Source organism: Struthio camelus, chromosome 10 (assembly GCF_040807025.1).
Source record: "Struthio camelus isolate bStrCam1 chromosome 10, bStrCam1.hap1, whole genome shotgun sequence".
NCBI lineage: Eukaryota > Metazoa > Chordata > Aves > Struthioniformes > Struthionidae > Struthio > Struthio camelus.
Genome location: NC_090951.1, coordinates 22313989 through 22335341, shown reverse-complemented (window position 1 = coordinate 22335341; position 21353 = coordinate 22313989). Strand labels below are relative to the sequence as shown.

The 21353-nt window shown below is 59.3% G+C and overlaps 1 protein-coding gene across 2 annotated transcripts in view; it reads left to right on the top strand.

Annotated features, from left to right (window-relative positions):
* Positions 1–21353, top strand: part of ZNRF1 (zinc and ring finger 1) — a 32768-nt gene that overhangs the window by 6575 nt on the left and 4840 nt on the right. The window contains exon 2 of one of the 2 annotated variants that reach the window (XM_068956416.1): positions 6258–16608. The exons of the other annotated variant lie outside the window; for it this stretch is intronic. Coding sequence (XP_068812517.1) covers positions 6258–6448 — 191 coding nt within the window. The 3' untranslated portion in view covers positions 6449–16608. Of the gene's footprint in view, positions 1–6257; positions 16609–21353 lie in introns of those variants that run through there. 2 annotated transcript variants of the gene reach the window in all.

The following is a 21353-nucleotide window of genomic DNA, read 5'->3' as shown; positions in this document are numbered from 1 at the left end:
TATACTCCAGAGATGCTGCAGACGATGCTCTCGTGCTCTCTGGGCTGACCCACTTCCTAGCTAGGATTGTCTTCCCGGCCCGTGACGTACGTTTATCCCATGCTGTTTTGTTTTGCTAAGATGAGTTTGTTCCGAGGACTGGAATAACCGTAAAGGCTTCTCTTATTTATTAATGTGCTATTAGGGTTCCTCTCACTTGTTCGCTGGCCTGAGAATCAATCAAACGCAGATGTCTTTGGTGGAGGCATGATACCAGAGCTGGCACCCAGCCAGAGAAGCCCCTGAGAATCATGGGAAAAAGCTGTTAAATGCCGAAAATTAATTTCAAGAGAAATGCAGGGAAGTCGCAGGGAGGGAGAAAAATCCACTTTGGAAAAAAATAGCTTTTTTTTCCTCCAATGTAATCTCCTCTGTGACAAATCAGACAGGCAGCAAAGAGCTCTTTGTTTTAATGAATTCCCTCTGCGAGAAGCAATTTCTTGGCACCCCGGCAGTTCAGTGGGTGACCACAAGGCACATCTCGTCGCCGACTGCTACTACGTCGAAGCCCAAGATGTGCCTAATATGTGGATTTGAATGAATGTGAGCCGGCTTCCTCTTATTTCTCTTGAAAATCGAAATCTTGGATCATGAGGACTCGCGAGTAATTTGCACGAGCGGCTGAATTTAACTTGCCTACTGAAAACTGCGTGAAAGAAGGGTTAGAGTGACGGGGTAAAAGAGCCTGTCCACAGCAGTCCCTAATGCGGAGTGTTTTATGCACCTACTCTCAATTTTTCTTTGCATCGGGGTAAAACAAGACCCTTTGCGCAGAGGCAGAGCCATCCTTTCACTTTTGATAGCAGGCGAGCGGTTAGAGCGCGGCCGTGGTGCCGTGTCCGCGGTCCCCTGCGTTGCTGGGTGGTCGCTTAGCTCGACGCCGGGGAGGGAAGCTGTGGCAGGGGGAGGTGAAGGGGCTGGAGCGGCGGCCGAGCTGCCGCGCGTCGTGCCGCGGGGCTTCCCCCGGCCCCGGTCTGCGCGGCGCTTGGCGATGGTGTGCCCGTGCTGGGCATGGAGCGGGTTCTTCTCCAGGAGAAGTAGCGTGTGAGGAGGGCAGCGTCGTCTGCCTTGCGATGCGCTCTTCCACCCAGGTGAGAGACCCGAAGGGGCTCGCTTGCAAGCGGTCCCCACCGGGCATCCTTTGGATGCGGGCAGGCTCCCGCTCTGCCGCTCCCGGGCCGGGTCCCTCTCCCGGTGCCAGCTGTTTCCCCTCCAGAGAGGGGAGCGGTCCCCTTGCAGAAGCCGTTCTGCGCTGAGTGCTTTTGCTCCGTGTTTTCCAGTGGCAAGCCTTTGCCCTGGGGGGAGCGCGGCCGGGCCGGGCGCTGTGCGGCAGGAGGTGCAGCTGCAGGAAGCCGCCGCTTGCCTGGGGCCTCTTCTCATGCCGTTGCACTGCGCTTCCCGTGGGCAGAGCCGGGCTGCCGGCGGGTTTCCGGTGCTGCCGAGCTGCGTGCAGGGGAGGGCAGCGCCCGCGGAGGCTCCCGGAGAGGCCGCGGCGGGGGCTGCTTTTCTCTTGATGCGATTTAGCTTTCCGCTCCTGACGTGTGCCAGCCTGATAAGGTGGTGCTGGCAGCGAGTAAAGCAGCGCCCAGCGCTTTGGAGGCCTGGCCTTGGGCTGGGTTTGGGAAGGGCAGCGGGGAGAGCTCAGGCGGCTGCAGGCAGGTGGAGGGTCCTTGCGGCTGCTCTCCGGGCCGCTGGGCTGGGTGTTGGTCCCGCAGAGCTGCGGTCGAGCCCTGGGTGCTCCCCACCGGGGAGACGGCCCCGTGCCGGGGCGCTGCAGGGGCTGGGCGACGTGCCGCTGGCCCTCCGTGCGGCTTGGAGACGTGTGGCACCCCACTGCGGGGACGGTTGGGGCTCAGGGCCGTTCTCTGTGGAGCAGCCTGATCTGGAGGGGACGCCGAGGCAGCGGCAGGGAAAGGGTGGACTTGACAGGCTTGCTAATGCCTGGGGGCTGGGAACAAAATCAAGAGGCGGTTAGAGCTTGCTAGAGCTCCTGTCATCACAGGGGTGTCAGGCATTTGGTGCTTTCAAAGTTGCTGCCCTTCCCCTCTCTCTGTACCAGCAAGATAACAGTGCTGAGGAGCACTGCGTGTGTCCGGCAGCGCTCGAGCAGATGTGTCCCTGAGTGGCTGGCGTTTGGCTACGTGATATAGTTTGGTGGCAGGGATGGTGGCTTGCCATGTGGCGCTCCATCATGTTCTCCTGCCGCATTTGCCTCCAAAGCGGGGCTGACGTTTCTTCCCCCACTTCCCCGCTCTTGACTTCTCAGCGTGGCACGGCCCCAGGGACCCGCAAAGCCGAGCTGTGCTGGCCGGCGCGTCGGCGACGGGTCTGGGTTCCTGGGATAGCTGTGGTGTCGTGTCTCTTGGAAGGGCACCTGCTGAATTGCCTCGGGAAATTCCCGGATCTCCACTGTCACGCACCCTCGCCCTGCAGCTGTGGGCCTTTCATCACACTGCTCCGATAGCCGCCGGATAAACTAGACCATGCGCTTTGCGCGGTGCTCTCACGGTGCTTTGTAGATCAGAAAGATGCAATGGAAACCTTTACCCTATTATTAGCTTTAGCAATGCTAGCAGAACTTTCCAAGGGCTGAAATTCCCATTGGCTTCTTGCTCTTTGAGGCTGTGTCGGGTTATGGCCCCGGTTCCTGAGAGACCGTCATCTACCGAGCGTAGGAATGAAGCTAGGGCAGGTCCTGGAGGGGGAGGCACGCAGGCACAGATGAAGAATTTATCTGAAAGCAGCTCGGAGATGTAATCTGGCCCGAGCAGGAAGGACGGCGTGGACAATGGCTGGGTATTTTTAGAGGCCAGCTGTCTGCAACACAAGAGGAAGAAAACAGCAGTGGAGTTTCTGTAGGGGCCTCTGCTGGCATCTCTTAGTTGCCTTTCTGGGCCAACCAGGGCTGCAGCACGCACACAACGCGTGCCATGGGCAGCAGGGTGGTCACTGTGTGAAGCCCTTGTCCACCCCTTATTTACTGCAACGTTGCTTTGATGGCCCTTGATGTTTGCCACTGTTAACGGTTTGCCCAGATCTTATGCTTCTGCCTGTTTTAGTACTTGCCTTTGACTTCTCTTTGTTCCCCGTAGACAGGCACAGTGCGGGCAGCATCCTGCGGCCGGTCCTGGAGGGTGGGCTCTCATCACGCCACTTCAGCCTACCCACTCCTCTTCCACTCTGGGTAACGTGGATGAGAGTGTCAAGGGGGGAGTCCGTCTGCTTCCCAAGGCCTTGCCCAGCTCTGGAGACGGGGGTAAGCTGCAGGCTTTTTTGCCCTGGGCTGCGTGCACTGGAGTGCTCTGCAGTTGTGTGAGAGGTCTTCTCTGAGCCCGAGCCTGGCTTTGGCAAGAAGGCAGACCAGCGAGTCAGCCCTGCTAGCAGTAGGCAGATTTTATTTGGAATTGCAGGTCCAACTGCTCAGTCTCAGACTGTGTGGGAGAAGGCTCAGCTTAATCTGGGCTCAGTTTGGGCTGTGTCCTGGCTGGATTGTCTCTGCGGTGCTTCTCTGAGTGTGCCCTTGCTGCTTTTCCTTTCCCCAGGCCAACGGAGAGGAGTGGAAATCCCAGGGCTGGGATTTCTGCTGCCCTGCAGCCCCGGTAGCTCCCTCCCGCTCCCAGCGAACGCTGGACGATAGATGGCTTAGCCTCTTCCCGGGTTAGAGGATGGCACGTTCTGAAGCAGAGCTGAAGGCAGGGGCGGAGAGCGAGAGAGCCGGGCCTGGTTGTTCCTGCGAGCGGCACGGTGTACAACCCTTCCTGACCCCCTGCCTCCGCTTTCGGGGAAACAAAGCGGACAGAAGAGATGAGATGAGCCATGGGCAGCACGCAGCCGGCGTAGCGTGCCTGCCTTTGGAGAACGGCCTCTGGTTTGGAGGCAGGTAAAAACCGCTCTGACTCTCACTCGCAGAGCCTGTCTCCTGCAGGAAGCTCTGGGCTTTGTGCTAGCAGCAGCTCCTGGTGCCAGCATCTATTTCTGGGGGGAGCTGGCAGGTGCTGTGGGCGGGGGCGTTTGCCGTGCCTTATGCAAGGAGAGAAGTCATTTCCATTGCAGAGAAGGACACTGCTTTGCCGGTGACTGATGCGTGTCGAGTTTAGTGGCTGGGAGCGCCGCGTGAACGCTAACGGTAACTGTACCCCACGAGCAAGCCTGGCGTTGGCTGCGCAGTGGTCCAGCTGCTGCCGGTTATTTGAGGCAATATCTCCCTGCCATCATGTTGGCAGGAGCTGGCGTAGGCGGAGGGATTGTTCTGCTGAACCTGCCTCCGAGAGAGATGCTGTGCTTTGTGTTTCGGAGGCTTCGGCTCTCTGCGCGTCTGCAAGCGAGCTCTGTCTGCCGGAGCCACCTCCGGAGGCCTCACTTGTGCTGAGAAGGCAGGGCTGCTCCGAGGTGAGAGAGAGTCGCACGGTGTGGTCCAAGGATATCTCTGAAACCGCCAGCCCACATCCTGAGGAGCATCCAGCTGGATGGGGGAAGCTGCCGCCCGCTCCCTGGGAAGGGGGGGGTGACGCTTGGGGTGGCAGCACAGTGGTATCGAGCATCCCTCCCCTCCCAGCACAGTGCGGGGCAATGGGGAAAGTCAGAGGTGTGTGAGCATCATGAAGGGCTGTGCCCTGCGTGATTTCCTTTCCTGCTGGCCTGCGGGGATTCACCGGGTGCTCCTCAGCAGAGAGACTCTTTGCTGCTTGCCGGGGACTGCTGCAGAGGGCTGTCTGCCTCCAGGGGAGCAGCTGGCAGCCCTGCGGGGTGGCTGCTGTCCCACTGCGCAAGGGAGCGGGGAGGAAAGGCCTGCTCTCTCTGCCGTGCTTCCCTTCCTGCAGCGCAAGGGGTTGGGCACAGGTGAGGTTGAGGACATGCTCTGCAGTGTATGCCCTCGTAGACTTTTTTTCGAAAGGTATCTTTCTTACTGCAGAGACATCCCATGTCGACTGGTCTAAGCATTTCGCAGCCTTGCGCTGCCGTTGGGAGCAACTGCAAGTGGAGATGGCTCTCCATGCACCTGTTGTCATTACCTTGGTGCTCTGTTTCTTGCCTACCACATTAAAAAATCCTATTTCTCTGTGTTCTCCCCTGAAAAAGCAGTGCTTTGGCGGCCAGAGCAGCACACCTCCGTCCTTCCCACGCTCTCCGGGAGGTTGGAGCAGCTCACAGTTATGAAAATGAGTTGCCACAGTAACTCTTGCCACCTGCGCGGAGCATCCCATGGCGCAGGCATGAAGTGCCACGGGGAGACCCTCGAGCAAGCCATTTGTGCGGTGTTGCTGTGGGATGCACGGGGCCTGTGGAGGGAGGCAGCTTGCCAAGTGTCTCCCAAGCAGCCAGATGGGATCACTTCCCAGCAAGAGAGGATATGTGGGCTGAGGGCCCCAGGGGTGCGACAGGCTGCAACCATTCAGCAAAGGGAAGCCGGGATGCTCGAGCTGGTGCGTTCCTGTCACCTGGAACAGGACCTCTCGGGTCACAGTTGCCCTGGGCTGTCCCGTCAGAGCAGTAGATGTTCCCTGGGGGACGCGGGTAGATGTTGGCTGCTCCTCAGGCTGGTTTTGTCTGCAGCAGCTCCCACTGCCGTGGCTTTGGAGGCGCCCAAGTCTCCCCTCCGCTGACATGAGCTTTCCTGCGTGCTCCTTGGGGAGAGCTGCCTGTGCTCAGGCACTGCTGGAGCCCAGCCAGCAAGGTCGGTAGCCCTGGCCCTGCTCCCTCTGCCACAGTCACTGCTGTTGTGCATCTCTGGTAAAACGTCCCTTCATCCTGAAGTGATCTGAGCCCGCTCCCAGAGCCATCAGCAGCAGATCTCCCAGCAGCTTTCTGGGAGGGACGTGCCAAGGCCTGAGGGAGCTGGGAATCCCAGGGCAGAGCAGGAGGCAGAAGTGCCTCCATGTCCCTGCAGCACCAAGTCTCCCTTCCTTGGCACGTTTTTGCTTTGAAAGAAACCAAGGGTCAAGAGGGAGGTAGCCAGGAAGTTGCCGCTGGGCCTTGCAGGACTGAATCTGATTGGGTTTGGGAGTCGTGCCCTGGGGCTCAAGTCAGGCCAAAAGAAACGTGATCTTACAGGTTTTGCACTTAAGACTTTCCAAAAGTAGGAGTTTCCGTGGGAGCTCCACAGTGACTTAACCTTGCAGACAGGAACTCCGTGGGTTCCTCTTGAAAGGATGGGTTAGTCAGAAAAGTGACTCACGCCGCAGTTCCCCATCTGATGTCATCTTACTGCTCTCTTCCAGTTGCAGCTCCGTGCCAAGTGGAAAAGTCCAGCTCTCTCCCTTTCTGTTCTGCTTTCCAAGTCATCACATCCTTCTGGGCTTCCGGAGAATCCCGTGCACTCTTCCTGCCTTGGCCAAGCCCGGAGCCGGTGCTGCCCTTCTCTGTTGGGACCCAAAGGCCCTTCCTGTGGCTCCAGGAGTCTCGCAAATGAGCACAGACCAAAGATTGCTGTCCTCAGCAGGGCTTGCAGTCAGACCTTTCCCTTCATAAAATATTCTGGAGGTACCAGCAAATATATAAAGTCTGTGCCCTTGAGGCTGGAGGATGACTTGGGAACAGCTGAGATACCTGGTGCCTGAAAAAAAAAAAAGTGGGTACACAGACTCTAGAAATTGCCAGGCATGCCTGCAGGTTGCTTGGGAGCCCAGAGGTTGGTACCTTGCTGCTGTGCCAGAGAAGCAGAGATGTGCAGCCAGCCGGTGTTAGGGGATGCTGGACTTACCTTGGCTGCCCTAAAAGATGCCCCTCTAAAAAGATGCCCCCTAAAAGTGCTCGCCCAGTGAGTCCAGCCACTGACATCCCTTGAGGCAGGGAGATAGCGCTAGGGTAGCCCTGCAGCTCTTCTGGGCCGTGTCCTCTGTGAAATGTCCTCAGGCCAGTTTTGTGATTAGCTTGCGCCCTAGATGAATTTGTAATTCAGTACATTCAAGCCCTGCTGCCCAGCTGTGGGCATCTAAGGTGTTAATGCTTTTGCTGTGCTGTCAGCAAGGACCCTCTGCTTAACCTTGCTGTTCTCTGGGATGCTAAAATTAGCATTTGGCTACATGCTATTCCTTATCAAGTTTGTTCTCAGGGGCCAGAGGAGTGTTTCTACAATAAAATAGGACTAACTAAAAGGCAGGGTGACCCCAGGCTTGCTTTTCTCATTCATTCCAGCTGGGGGAACTGATCTTGCAACATATCCCAGAGAGGCTCTTGGCTGGAGACATGGAGGAAGGGGGAGCGAGAGCTGCGTGCTCCCAGCGGGGAGGCCCCAGCACTGAAAGCTGAGCCCAGCTTGCTGCACCTGTAGCTACTGGGTCGCTCCTGTCAGTGATTTTGGCCAAAAATTGCAATTGCAGCCATAAAAGGGGCAACACTCAAGTGCAGGCATGGGGAGGGGTGCTAAGGGTGGAGAGGCCATTTGCACATCTTCCCTGAGGATATGCGTGCAAGGATGAAGGCTCTGGACCGCATGCTTCATGCGACTATTATAGCTCTCCTGCTTCTTGGTGTCCTTGTGCAGTGCTGCAGGTGTCTTATGGGGCTCTGGTGTATCAGAGTACCGAGGCTTGATGTCTTTGAATGCTCTAGAGCGAATGTCCCTGAGGGGCTCTCTCTCTTTCCTCTTACATCTCCTGCCCCTTCCCAACTCTCCGGCTTTCCTCAGCTCCAGTACTGCAATCTGTTCTGCTTCTTCTCTTCCTCCCACGCCACCCCCATAAGAAACCAGCTGGCTAAAAAAATCTTTGCATCCTAAATTGCAGCAACCTGGTCCTGGGCTTCTGTGACGTGATGCCACCCATCCGCTCTGCTCCAAATCCTGCATCCTGCTTGCAGGTGTTGTCCGTGGCCCTTCTCTTGTCCTCCCTTTGCTCTCCCGTCCCTGCTCTGCAGGGACCAACTGGAGGAGTCTCCCCATTCATCCTGCAGCCAGGTTGCAAGGCCACCTTGCCCTAGGAGGAGGAGGGCTGGCGATGGTGCTGGGCATATGCTGGAGGGAGAAATGCTGGGAGCTGTCAGGCAGCACAGATTCTGCCCCAAACTGAGGTGTGTGCATGGGACATGCTGCTTCTTCCCTCCCCATCCCCTCCGTAAGGGACTGAGGAGCGAGCACAAGGAAACCCTTAACATAACCTGCTGGCGGTGGATAGATGCAGCCCTTGTGACTTGTCCATGTTATACCCGAAGCACCAACTCCTTTTTCTCTTTTTGCTGCGGCATCTCTTACACACAGCTGGGTTAGGGTGGGTGGGAGCGGGCAGAGGCATCTCTACAACCTGATGCCTCGAGCGTTAGGGCAGAATGGGCCTCGTCCAGCTTTGTAGTCTGCAGCACGTCCCTTGGGGTACTGCTTGATGTTACAACCACGTTCGCTCTCTGCTGGCTCAGCCAGCTGAACTGACTCATTCTGGTGCGAGGAAACCCTGGGGTGGGATGAGGACGGAGCAGAACCGTCCCTTTCACCTTTGCCTGCGCCGTTGGGTTTCTCTCTGAGCGCTGCTTCACGCGCAGCCGGGGCTGGAAGCCGTGGACGTCCCGCCTCTCGGCTGCGTCCCTGCGGGACTTGCCCAGCCTTCGCTGCCAGAGCCTCCTCCTGGGAGACGCAGCTCACACAGCGATAGGAACAGTTCGGTTTTGTCTCAACAGCGAAAGCAGAGCACGGGCAAAGGGACCGGCGCAGGCAGTGAGCGCTCTACCTGGCTCGTCACCCGGGACCGTCCGACTGACGGCCCCCCGGCGGGCAGCCACGCGGCCCTGCCTCCCTTCCGGGCTCAGGAAAGTGGGATGTTTTGCTTCTGCTGTGGACCTGTTCTTTACGCTTTCCCCACCTCCCTGCAACCTTGAATTGGAAGGAAGGACACTTATATGGCCCTTTTCAGGAGCCGGTGAATGAGGCTGCTTAAGCGCTTTACTCTTTCCTGCCTACGTGTCGCCGCTCGCGTGAACCCTTTTGCTGCCGCTGTCAACAGCACAATAGCCAAGCGCCAGCGTAGCGTTTGCGAGCGTCCCTGGCGCCGCCATGTCCTGCAGAAAGCTGGGCTGTGCTGGGCTCTGGCCGAAGGAGCAGTTTCTGAGCAGGCTCCGGCTCCTGCATCTGCACCTTGCAGCTGATACCATTTCCTTGCACAAGGGGAAGTGGGCTTAGGCCGGATCCTGCGTGGCACGGAGTGCTCTGGCTTCCAAGCAATTAATACAAAGCTTTTACTGGCAGAGGGAGCTCAGCATTTTGGAGGATAGGGCCTTGGTGCAGCTGCAAGCTGCTTCCTGGCCTCCCCCAACTCCAGCAATCGTGCAGAAATGTGTCTGTACTGTGCATCCCCCTCCAGTTAGCAATGACATGCCCAAAGCAGCAGAGCCCAGCTTTGCTTTTAACCAGTTCCTCCATTTCTGGCCGTTTGTTCCAGGAATGCTTGTTCTTAACTCTGGCATTGGCCAGCCAGCAAGTATGCTCAGTCCTAGGGCTTTGCAGGCTCTTTCTGCAGACCAAGAAGAGCCCTGGAGCAACAGGCTCCTCCGGCGTTCACCTCCCTGCACGGCCAGTTGCCCTGGCCCCGCGGAGCTGCTCCGCTCTCCGTGCGGCAGGATTGCGGGCCCTGCTGTGGTGCAGCGTCGCTGGCTGCTCTGCTTCGCTCCAGCGCCGGGCTCCGCAGGGGTGCAAATGGGCCAAGGCGATGGTATGGGAGGCGCGGACGCAGCTGCTGAGAGCCCAGCTCGGCTCACAAATTCGGCTCACATGGGAGCGAGCAGGTGTGTGGAGCAGAAGTGACTCAGGCCATGGCGGGGCCAGGGTTAGATCTGAGGTCTCCTCCCTTGCTGTCTAGTGCCCCGCGGCCACGGGCAGGCTTGAACCTCAGCCTGTTGGTCCCCAAAGGCTGTGTTCAGCTCTTGGGCATGACTGGCATGAAGACACTTCCTGCTTAGCTGCTGACTTGCACTCAGGGCCTTAGCTTTTTCCTGTAGTTCCTGGCTTTGGCACAGCTGGATCGAGAGCTTCTTTAGCTTCATCTTGAAACAGCTCGGGCTTTTGCCTGTTAGGCAGAGACGGAGACCAAAGGTGCTCTGCAGCGTGGAGGAACGGTGTGAACCAGCATGGTTTCCCATGCGCTCGTTCCTTAGTGCTGCGCTTTGCTGGCTGAACCTTGCCGCTCACGAAAACCGAAGCAGGCGTGCTGGGTTGTGCTCACCTCCCACGCGTTGCATGAGCAGGCAGTGGCCCACTGCTCCCCCAGCAAGGCAGGCGTGTGCCGCAGAGTTTCAGCCTTGCTCGGGATTTGCTGCCCTCCAGCCCTGGGCCGAAGCAGCGCGTGCAGCCGGGGAAGCCTGGGTGCTGCCAACGCTCTGTGCTGCGCCGCCCAGCTCGTCCAGGCAGCATTTATTTCTGTTAGTCTTTGGGGCCAGGTAATGTATCAGTGTTTTGAGTGATGTGAAAACAAACTCTGCGGTGGAGGCTCTTCCGGGAGAAACCCGAGTCACTGCAAAAGTTATTGTAGTGAAAGTCCTTCCTTCTTTGCCCTCCCTCCCTGATTTGCGCTCTTTGCCCGACCTCGCCGTTAGCACACGCCGCTCTCTGTTCTCTGAGCTGCTTTGCATGAGGGCTGCTTTGCATGAGGTGGCTAGTTTACCCCGCGAGTACTAAGCTGTGCTCTTGGGGAATACTGTGCACAGCAAGTCAAGCCAGCATGATAAGAAAACAGGTCCCCGCAGAAGCTGATTTAACAGTGATTGATAGAGTGGGAGAAGGAGCCGGTCCAGAATGAAGCAGGGGATGATTAGTGGCGTGGGAAGGTCCCTGGCAGGCACGGAGGCCATGCAGGATGCATTGTACAAGAGGAAGAGACAGCTGGTGGGGAGATGCCGTTCACCCTCCGGGAAAGGCACGCTGGGCTGGCTCAATGGAAGGCCACTGGTGGAGGATAGCGTTGGGTGGATATTTGTGACGCCATGCATGAATTAACAAGAGTGTAGCTGGATGAACAAGTGTCATGAACCCCCTGGTGATGTGATGAGGGGCTGGTAGGGAGGAGGCTCAGTGTTTCTGAGAGGATGGCTGGGTGGCAGCTAGGACTGAGGTGGATGTCCTCTCTAGGCGGGACATTTGGTGGCTGTTCCTCCAGGTGCAGAGGAGGTGCTGTGCCTGCACCTCCTCTGAAGCTGCAGCTGAATGTTAAGTACTCAGTGACCCAGCCAGATGTCCAGGGGTCGGTGGAATGTCACTTTGATGTTGAGTGATGCTCTAGGAAGAGGATCCCAGTGGAGGTCCTCAGCTACCAGATCCCTGCGATGCCAAAGCGGTTTTGCTGTAGTGCTGGAAATGTCTTGATGGAGACGTGCTCTGCTCATGTGCCTTGTCACGTGCTGTCCTGGGACCATTGCTCTGAAACAATGAGACCACCTTAAACTAATAGGGAATTTATTTTCTAGCCAAGTGGGAGAGGTTGGGTCTAAGTATCTTGGCTCTGCCGATTTCCTTCCCTCAGCTAGCAAGGAGGATGACTCCTCCGTGATCACTTCCCTCCTTGGGCTGCAGCAGGATCCTGTCAAGCTCCTGTCACTGTTGGAGCGTGTCTCTGTTTTGATCATGTTTGTCATCTCCTTTTTCTATATCTACTTCCACTATGCAAAAGCAAAAGTGGAGTTAAACCTCTGCATGTGTCCCAGCACCAGTACTACTTCCCATTCCCGTGTAGTGCTTCATTTTCTATATGCAAGAACTTAGGCTGTCTGACCCCTGCCAGGCCCCAGGGACTCTGGGAGCCAGGGATGGAGCTAGGATGTAGCAGAGCCTGTCTGGTCTGTGCTGGGTTGCACTTGTGCTCTTGAGGGGTAAGGAAAGATCCTCACCTGGTGTAAATGGGCAGGGCTACCATGAAGCCAAGGAGCTGCTGGAGGGAAGGCCCATGGATGGGAGCCCAGGATGCTCTCTGAAGACATGGGTTGGTTGGCCGAGGTTACCAGACCTCCAACAGACGTCTGAAAGCCTGAGGCTTACCCTAAACTGTCTTGAGGAGGAGCTCAAAGGATGTCCCTCTGCTGCCATGTCCTATGGGGTGACGGGGCACAGGGAGAGTGACGTGGCTGCCAGGCACTGCTCTTGGGGCGAGGGTATTTTGGCCAGCCTTGTTTCAGAGTGTGTTTAGCCAGCGCCTGCTGAGCAAGGCTCGCAAGGCTCCTAGCTTCATTCGCTGCGGTAGGTGGGATCTTGGGCAGTCAGTAATCCCTTCTGTAAATGTTATTCTGTACTTCATGGGATTGGTAAGTACACACATCTGCGTCGCACAACCGCCTGCAGCCGTGCACAGACTCCCAGAGGCTCCAAGGAACAACGAGTACCGAAAGGCTGCGAGAGCTGCCGCTCCTTCGCGAATGAGAAATACCCTTGCAGAAGAGCACAGAGCAGAATCTGATCCTCATTTCAGCAGCTTTGCTGGGATGTCTTCTCCCTGTGGATTCTGGAGAGGGCAGAGACTGCTTCTGGGGATGCTCTTCCTGAGCATCCATGTTGGAAGATTTCCCTGGCACCACAGTCCACGCTGGAGAGCTCTTTCACTTGTTCCCTGCGATGCGTCAGGAGACTGAACCTGGAAACCTCTGCAAGTCAAACGGCAAATTCATGCCTGTTGCATACAGCTGTCTTGTATGGTGCTCACGGTTCACCGAGGTTCAAGTCTGTCGTCAACGGTTTGGGAGCTGGGGGCTGAACTCCTGTGTGCCTAATGACACTTTAACCTAAGCTTCAGCCCAGCACTGAGCGGGCTGGGGTATGCCCGGCCCCTCTGCAGTGAGCTAGCCCTTCCTAGTTCCTGCTCTGTTTGCTGGTTCACTCCTACATCTCCCGCACTTCCAAGCAGGCTGGGGCAGGAGGCACCAGCAGGCTGAGCCAAAGTGAGAGAGGCTCCAGGCTGTGCGTTGGCTGTGTCCAGCCTGTGTTGTATCTGTTCGCTTGGACCTTGCATCACGGAGCAAATCTGCTTGTGGGCTGCAAATGGTTAATGAGTGGTTTCATGCATCCTTCTCCTGGCCAGGTTTCTCAGGGATTCCTGCTTTCCTCCTCCTTTCGGAGCTGGTCATACCCCACAAGCTCTGACTTGAGCATTTTCCTCTTGTAGCTCAGGGTGCAGCTCAGCGGTGAAGATGCTGTTCCCTGCATTTAGACCATCTGCTAGAAATAGATCCAGGGTCTCCTGATGCCTGGGCAATGCCCCTTCTCCTGCCAGTGCTGTAAATGATCCTGAAGTGACCTAGTCTCAACCTGTAAGTGATCTATGGAGAGCCTGGGCACAGCGGGCAAGGCTGGAAACTTTGTGGCCTTGTTGACCAAAGAGGCCCCTGCGCAGCCTGGGATCGTTGCGTGGCTGCGCAGCCTCCTGCACAAGGTGAAGCTTCAAGGGCAAAGTGTCGGATGGTACCACCAAAGATATTACTGTTGGGAAGCCTTTTCTTCATCCCCCTGTGAGGTCCCTTTACCCCCCTCCTCGCGCTCTGCGCCAGGTTACTTCAGGGACTCGGTACCCAGGTTACGGGGCTGCAGCTGGAGGGTGCTGCCTCAGCCTGTGGGCGTGAAGGCTTTCTCTTGCCGCTGCGCATCCTGTGTGCTCTTCTGCTGCGTTCGCCTGAGAAAGGAGCAGCCTCCTTGCACAGCAAAAGCATTGGCAGAGGGGTTATAATCACGATGCTTTGCGCTGTGCTCTCAGGGAAGCTCCCTGCCTCATCTTCTCCGGAGGAATCTGATGTGATTTCAGAAATAAAGGAAGGAATTATTAATAAAATTGCCTCTGATTACATTTATAGGCCATCTGGATGCACATCTAACTAACAGAGGGTTTGGAGAGTGTGTGCAAATACTGTATGTGCCTTTCTCTGCTGTTGGGAATGGTGTTACGGCTTTCGTGGATGGCATCTCTCTTGTCCCCTAAGAGGGAGCCTTTCTCAAAAGGTCGGGCACAGCATTTTCCATTCCCAAGGCCTAGCCTGGCATTGCTAGGAACGAACCCAAGCGACAAGACCTGGCCAAGGCTAGCCTGGGTGGGGACCCCTCGCTGGGGATCGGAGGGAGCAGGCTGCGCTGTCGCGGCGGAGGGGAAGCTGCAAACCGGGACGCCGTGTGGGCTGGTGCTCAGCAACTAGGGCAAGAGGTGAAGGTGATGCTCCGTTCACGGATGTGCCCCAGATTGCATCTCCAGAGATAACCTGTGCTGCCGAGCGCTCGTGGCAGGCGTGCTGACTCCTCGCTGTTCGCCTCTGATCCTCTTGTCAGGGCTGCCTGGTGCTTCTTGTCTTGCCGCGCTGTCTGTTTTATCTAGGTGATGGGCTGTCACGTCCTTCCTGTTTGCTCTCTTCCAGATGTCTGCCTGGGAAAGAAGCGGATGGCATCTGTGTCACTTTGTCATGCAGGCTTGGGGGTTTTGCTCTGGTCTTTCAGCGTGTGGCACCCAGGCGAGGCATCCACCGAGGGCTTTGGGAAGGAGAAGGCCAGCCAGAGGGCAGTTGACCCCCATCACAGTGCTTGGTAGCTTCTTTGAGCCATGGGGGTTGCTGCAGGCATCACCTGTAGAAACACAGCGCCCTGGGGACCTGGCTTTACTGCCACGTGGAAATCCCTACCTTTGTGTTGCAAGGACCGAGTAGACTGTACGGGTCATGTGTTTTCTGCATGATATGTCACCGATGTAGAAGTTCATGTGTGTCCCTGTTGCAGGCAGTGGCTCTTCCCAGGGAAGATGTGTGCCAGTTCCTTGAAGCACTGATGGAAATGGCCATTGCAGAATAACCTGCACCAAAATAGCTCTTTATTTCAGACATTCCTCATTGGCCCAAAGCTCGGTGGCCAGAAGGAGCAGGCCTGGCTGGGCAAGGTGGATGTGGCCCAGCCTAGAGAAAAGCGTGGGGAGAAGGCTGCATCAGTGGGAGGCCGGCCAGCCCATGCCCCAGGACGAGGGGCACGGTGAGCCGTGTTCCTGGGCAAAAGTGTTGCTTTTCCTGGGCGTCAGCACAAACTCAATGGCAGCGCCTGGAGATGTGCAGGGCCGCGCCACGTCAGGTCTGCTCCTTCTCGAGGGCTCTGGGCGACCGTGGCAGCACAACTGCTCCGTCTGCTGCACTTCTCCCTGCATCCGAGGAAAACTTTGAGTCGCTGTGGGGGGGCCCTGCATTTTGGGGCTTGCCAGTGTCCTTAATAAGCACTGTGTGGGCATGGCTGGGGTACAGCTTTGTGGGGTGGACTCACTGGGTATGGACTACCAGTGGAGAAAGGCAGAGGGCAGGCTGGAGGAGGCAGGCGTTTCCTATCCCCGCTTTAGTAACCATTTCAAATCAAGTATAACCTTGGCTGTGTTTTTAAGGCCGTGTTTGCTGGAAATGTTTCTTTAGCTTCCCACTACCCTAACCCCCCCCCCAACCCCGGCCTGAGCTATGATACTTTTGGCACCACAAGGGTTAACTGTTGGGCTTTTTCAGCTCTGTTAGGACCTGGTGGAGGCTTCAGAGGTTCCCAGCTCTGCTTCATGTGGCTCTCTAAAATTAACCATCTAACCTTCCTAAAAATACTCAGAGTGCACTAGCCCTCAGAGAGCGTAAGTACTGCTTGCTCACGGTTTCTAGACCAAGCCATTGGAGAGATGATATCACCTGCCAATGTATGTCTGCAGCCCTGGAAAGCCCTTGGCTTTCTCAAAGTCTCCTGCGGCGTACCTTGTCCTCAAATCCTGCGTGCCACCAGCGTGTTCACAGGTCATCTGTCCTTCAGGAGCCGGCACGTGGGAAAAAGCAGCTCCAGGAGAGATTTGGCGGTGGAGGGAGGCTGGAGCTGGGAGTGCCACAGACCGCCTGTGAAGTTTGTGTTGGTGGGGCCCAGGAGGACCCGAGAGCAGCAGGTCCCCGCCAGCCCCGAGGCTGTTTGGAAGTGGCCCTATGGGTTACTCGGGGCACTTTGCTAGGAGACAGAGAGGCTTGGAGGGGGAGATCATGGAGAAACCTGCTGCCTGTGTCCAGATCTCTCTGCTCCAGAGGGGAAATGGCCCGGAGAGCTGTGAGCAGGGTGGCCACTCGGGCACGTGGTCTCCTCCTGTTCCCCTCTGGCATGTCTTCTCTGCCTCCAAATGCCCTCTTCCACCTCTTCCCTGTCTCCTCCTTCTCCCCGCTGCTGGCGAATGGGGCAGGAGGGAGCTGGTGCCCTGCGAGCAGCCCCACTGCCTCTTCCCCCAGCAAACCCTTTCCTTATCTGTCCCCAGCTATCAATGTCTTGTTGGTGACCAGTGTCCCTCCTGCCTGGCAGCGTCCCCTCTTGCAAGCTTGTGCCCTGGGGGCTCTCTGCCTTGTGGGAGCCAGCTGGCGGGATGGCACCGTATTCCCCGCCGGTGCCCACCTTCCCCTTTGGGGCGCCCGGCTTGCAGGGCGAGCGGGAGGAGCGCTGGCAGCGCGTACATCCCAGGCCGGCGCCGGCCGCGCGCGGGCATCTGCCTGCACATCTGCCTCCGCGCGGGGAAGCCGTGCCAGCTTGTGCCGGGGGGGGGCAGGCCCCGGGGGCAGGAGGGTGACGGGCATCCGCGGAGCCCACGCACCAGCCTACGGGGCCCCGGCGAGCAGAAATAGCTGGGTCCTTCCTCTCTCTTTTTTTAGGTGTGCGGGAGGAGGGCGGAAAAGGCTCCAGGGGGAGGGAGGGAGCTGAATTTTCCATGAGCAGCTGTCAAAATGTAATCTCCTGTGTCGCTCGGGCTGGCGGCTTAGGCAGGATAAATTAACTGGGATTTCGGAGAACGTGGAAAATACCACGGTCCCGAGGGGCGCCTGCTTTCATCTGTCGGACCGGCTCCGAGACCCAGCCCCAACGCCTGTCTCGCTGCCTGAAACGGAGACGGACGCTCCGACGTGCCAGGCTCAGCTTGTGCTGTTGTCAGGCAGAGAAACGCAGGTGGCGGCTGTCCTGCTGGCCACGGCTCGGCGTCCCCGGGGCCAAAGTCCTTTTTCTGCTGCCACTCAGCTGCAGACAGGATCCCGCGGGCTGCTCTCGCCTCGGCGCTGGTGGTCGGGGCTGTTTGGCTCCGCAAGCAGGGTGCCCGTTCGCATGAGACTCCCCGGGCAGATGCACCCTTTCCTCCCTGGGGGTCGTCGTCCCTGCGAACCAGGGGCTTGACCGGCTGGGGTTTGCCTTCCACCGCCTTCCCTGAAAGGTCACCCGCTGATGGGGCAAAGGAGCCCGACCCCTCGTCTGCCTTCCCTTTCCTGCGCTCGGGAGGCGAGGGCGCGGGGTGCCTCCAGCTCCCGTTTCCTCTCGCCTCGGGCAGGATGTAGCTGTACAAATAGCGCGTGCAGCTTTGCAGGTCGCTCTGCATCCGGAGCACGTTTGCCGGCACGTGGGGCCAGGTGAGCGGGGTCGGAAGTCCCACTGCGCTCTTTGGCCGGTCCGAGCCCCCTTGCCGGGCTGTCACGAAGCGGTGGGGAGGTGTTGTCTAGGTAGCCCGATCCCTTCATGGGGAAAACCCTCAAGAGCATCAGCTCTGCCTCATCCTCAGCAGTCCCGGCCTCCCTGTCTTGCCGTGCCGGAGGCCCCAGGCATTCCCAGACCCCCTCCATGTGCGTGATGCCTACTCGCTGCTAGACTCCCAGCATGGTGTAGAGTGGTGGCATCCTGCTAATTGGGCCACCAGCTCCAGGCCATTGTCCCACCACCTGTGATTTCCCCAGAGACACCAAGCATGGGGATGCTCTAGCCCTCCCTTTGCCATAGCTCTGCCTCCCAGTCCCTCCCAGTATCTCCCAGTGCTATAGAAAGCCCCCGACCACTTCTCCCACCCCAAGTGCCTCAGGTGCCACCAAACGGTGCGTGCAACCCGGCTGTTGGCAGCTCGGGGAATGGGTGCTTGCGGGTGCCTGGGGCCGGCGGCAGCCCAGCGAGGCCGCGCACCCGCTGGCTGGGTGGCTGCAGCAGGGCCAGCTCCCCGGGGCCCCCACGGGGCGGCGTTTGTCACAGCCGCCGTGTCACTCAGGAAGCAGTGACCTCTGGGTTTTGGACAGACATCCTGTTGGACGGCGGCTGGCAGCCAGCCAGCCCCAGGGCGGCTTAACTCTGCTCTGCCCCGCGCTGCGCTCGGCAGCCTCGCCGCAGGGGGCCGCGCGCCGACCCTCGCGGCCCTGCGTCCGGAAACGCAGGCTGCGCTCCTCATCGCGCCGAGCCCCGCTCCTGGTCCCCTCTCTGGCGTCGAGGGCGACGCAAACGGTTGCTTTTGCGATGCCAAGCGTTTGCGCGGCGAGCCGGGGCGCGGAGCGGGCCCCTGCCGCTGGAAGGCTTTCCGCGCGCGGCTGCTCCGTCCCTCGCTCCGGCTCAGGCGCGGGAATTTGCCCGACTGCGTTTTCCTGAGATTTTTTTTTTTTTTTTTTTGCCCCCCCCCGTCTCGCAAAACCGCAGAGCCAGGAAAGGCTGTGCTTGGCTCAGCCCCGCGAGCCGTCCGGCAGCCCGTGTCGCCGGCTGGAGCACGCTGCTGCTGCGCGCTGCCTTTCACGGGTATCGAGCAGACCTCGGGAGCGGTTGGACCTATTTACGGCGGTGCCGTTGCTTCCTGTACTGCATTGTTTTCCGGGTATGTGGGATGTCAAACGTTTGGGTGTTTTTTTTCTACCGTAGCATCCATACCGAGCTCCTAACCGACCTCGGCGTGCGTTTCTTCCGGGGCTGTAAAGCAGGGTTGTGACCACGCGCAGAGCTTCTCACGGGCAGCAGAGTGCAGATGCGTGCGGCAAAGCCCCGGCGGGTCGGTGCGTCACGCAAGCCGCCGGTCCCTCTTCGGCAGGGTTGGCCGTCTTCTCGCGCCGCGTGCAAAGCAGTGGCTCGGCCTGCTGAGGTCTGAACGTGGCACCCTCCGTTTGGGCGACGCCTGAGCCAGCTGGGTGCGATAAAAGAGCTGAACGGGGGCAGGCACCGAAGAGGCTGGGGGGACGGTCACGGGCGCTCTCTGCCGCGCGCCGCGGCTGCAGCCTGCCGTGCTGGCGGGGAGGTGTTCGTCCCCCCATCCCGGGGCCCTGCGACCCTGTTATCTTTGCGCTCTCCCAGCCTGTCTCCTATGGCGAACGGGCATAAGTTCGGAGGAGCTGCCCGCCTGGGTCTGGGGGCTCGTACAGGGTGCGCGCGTCCGTGCTCGCTCCGTTGCGTCCATGCGGTGCCTCCTGCAACGTGACCTGCAGCAGTAAATCTCCAAAATAAACCCGCTGGGCTGCGTCCTGGGTTCGAACCGGGCTCACTTGCTCCTTTTAGCCCCGGCGGGAGATGAGCTCTGTTTATCCAGCCTCCCCTTCCCGAAACGTCTCTTCCCTGCGGTGCCGCGGGGAAAGGGCAGCCCGCCGCGAGCCGCGGACGGGCCGACGCTGAGAGCCAGCGGCGGGGGGACGGGGCCCTGCGTCGCCCCACGCCCGCCCCGCGCAGGGCTCTGGCACCCCGGGGGAGTCGCCGAGGTGGTCAAGGGGTTAGCGAGGGTCTCCGAGACCCCCCCGACGGATCGGTTCTGCCGCTGGGGCTGGGGCCGGAGCCCCGAGGAGGGATGAGCTGAGAGAGGGACAACGGCCCCTCGTTCACCCCGGGGAGAAGGGGTGGGCGAAACCCCTCCCCGTGGCACGTCCTGGCCTCCGACTTCTGCGTGCGAGATGCTCCTGCAAGGGAGCTACTTCGCAGCCGCCCGCCCGCCTCCGCTGCCGCTGCTCGGCTCCGACCTGCTCATTGACGAGCAAAACGGACGGGCTGCCCAAGGCGAGCGTCCCCCGTCGCTGGGGAGCTGCTCGCCGGGTGCCTGCAAAGAGCCGTGCTCCTTCCTTGACTCCTGCGCGTGTCGGGTTCGCCCCGAAGGTGCGAGGCCGCACCGGAGGCAGGGATGCGGTCGGCAGTCCCCCCCGCCGGAGCCCGCTCCCGGCTGCCCGTCTCGCACGATCCCTGCAGGTGCTGCCGGAGCCGGCAGATCTGGGGCAGCTGTTCAAAATAGTACATCGGCACAGAAAAAGGGGGGGACCGGGGCTACAAAGGGCTGTTTCCCAACCGCCAGCTCCGGAGAAAATGAGGTCTTAAAGGGCCGTTTGCCGGGCTCAGCCCTAGCGCCCGGCCGGGGCTTTGCCAGGCGCTCGGCGAGCGCCGACGGCTGGCGGCCTGCGTTAGGGCGCTCGCTGAACACGTCCCGTGTGGGGGCTCGCTCGGGCGCTCGGCACGGCGCGCGGCATCGGCGCGCGAGCGCTAGCCCGAAGCGCGCTCTGGCTTGGCAGCAAGCTGCCGACCTTAAAAATCCTTTCCCAGCCTGAGCCCACGGGAAAGCAAGAAGCTTCCAGGTTTGATAAGATGCTCGCTCGGCAGCGAGGTGAGCGGGGAGGGTCTCGGAGACCCTCGCTGGGCCCTTTCCAGCCCGCGCAGGCTCGGGCTAGGGACTCCGCTGTCGGAAATTGGTCCCTGCCACTTCCCCGGGCCAGCGCCGCGGGGCCCGGCGCCTGGGCCGCTGCGTTCGTGCGGGAGCGGTTCAGCCGGGGACGGGCTGCGAGGGGCCGGGGAGCGTGTCTCGCAAGCGGCGGCTAGTTCAGGCCTGCAAAAGGCAGGCTTGGCGGCGACCTGAGCTCCCTCTATAAATATACCACCAGGGTAAACACTTGGGCGGCAAAAAAAAGCTATTTAAGCTAATGGGTGCTGCTGACACAAGAAGAGACAGGTATAAATCGGTCAGGAGTAAATTTAGGCTGGAGATAAGACAGTTTGACCCTTGCCGTCCACGAGGCTTGGGACCGAGCTCCCGCCTCTGCCCTTTGGGCTGGGGCTCGGCCGCGGCGCGCCGATGCGGGGCAGGACTCGCGGCGGGGGGCCCCGGGCAGGCGGGGACGCGGGCGGCCGGCGTGAAAAGCGGGGAAGCGACGGTGCCCCCCGCCCCGAGTTGGGTCGGGGGGGGGCTTTTCGTGGCCGTGTGCCGGATCAAGCTGCAGCCCAGCCTGTCGCCCTGGCTGGATGCAGAGGGGCCGCTGCTCCCCCCGGCCTGGGGGTTATCTGCCACCGGTTGCCAGACTCGAGAGGCTCCCTGTTTTTGCAGGTCTCTTTAGCACTGATTTCCCCCTCTTCTTCCCAATGCAAAACCATCCGTAACCGAAACCATTGCTGGGCAATCCTGGGAGAGAGCCACCCTCCGGGGGGTCGGCGTCTCCGTCCTAGGCTTCCTCATTCGGGGCACTGCAAAGTAATCTATATTTATCGCTGTGGCTAACGAGAGCGGGCGCAGGGGTCATCCTGGCTCTTTGCGCAGCAAAGGTCTGAACCGGCTCCAGTTAGAGCCGCGAGTCCTTTCTCCCTTCGAGGACGGCGAAGCGCCCTCCCCACGGCCGTCGGGCGGCAAACAGAAATGCGA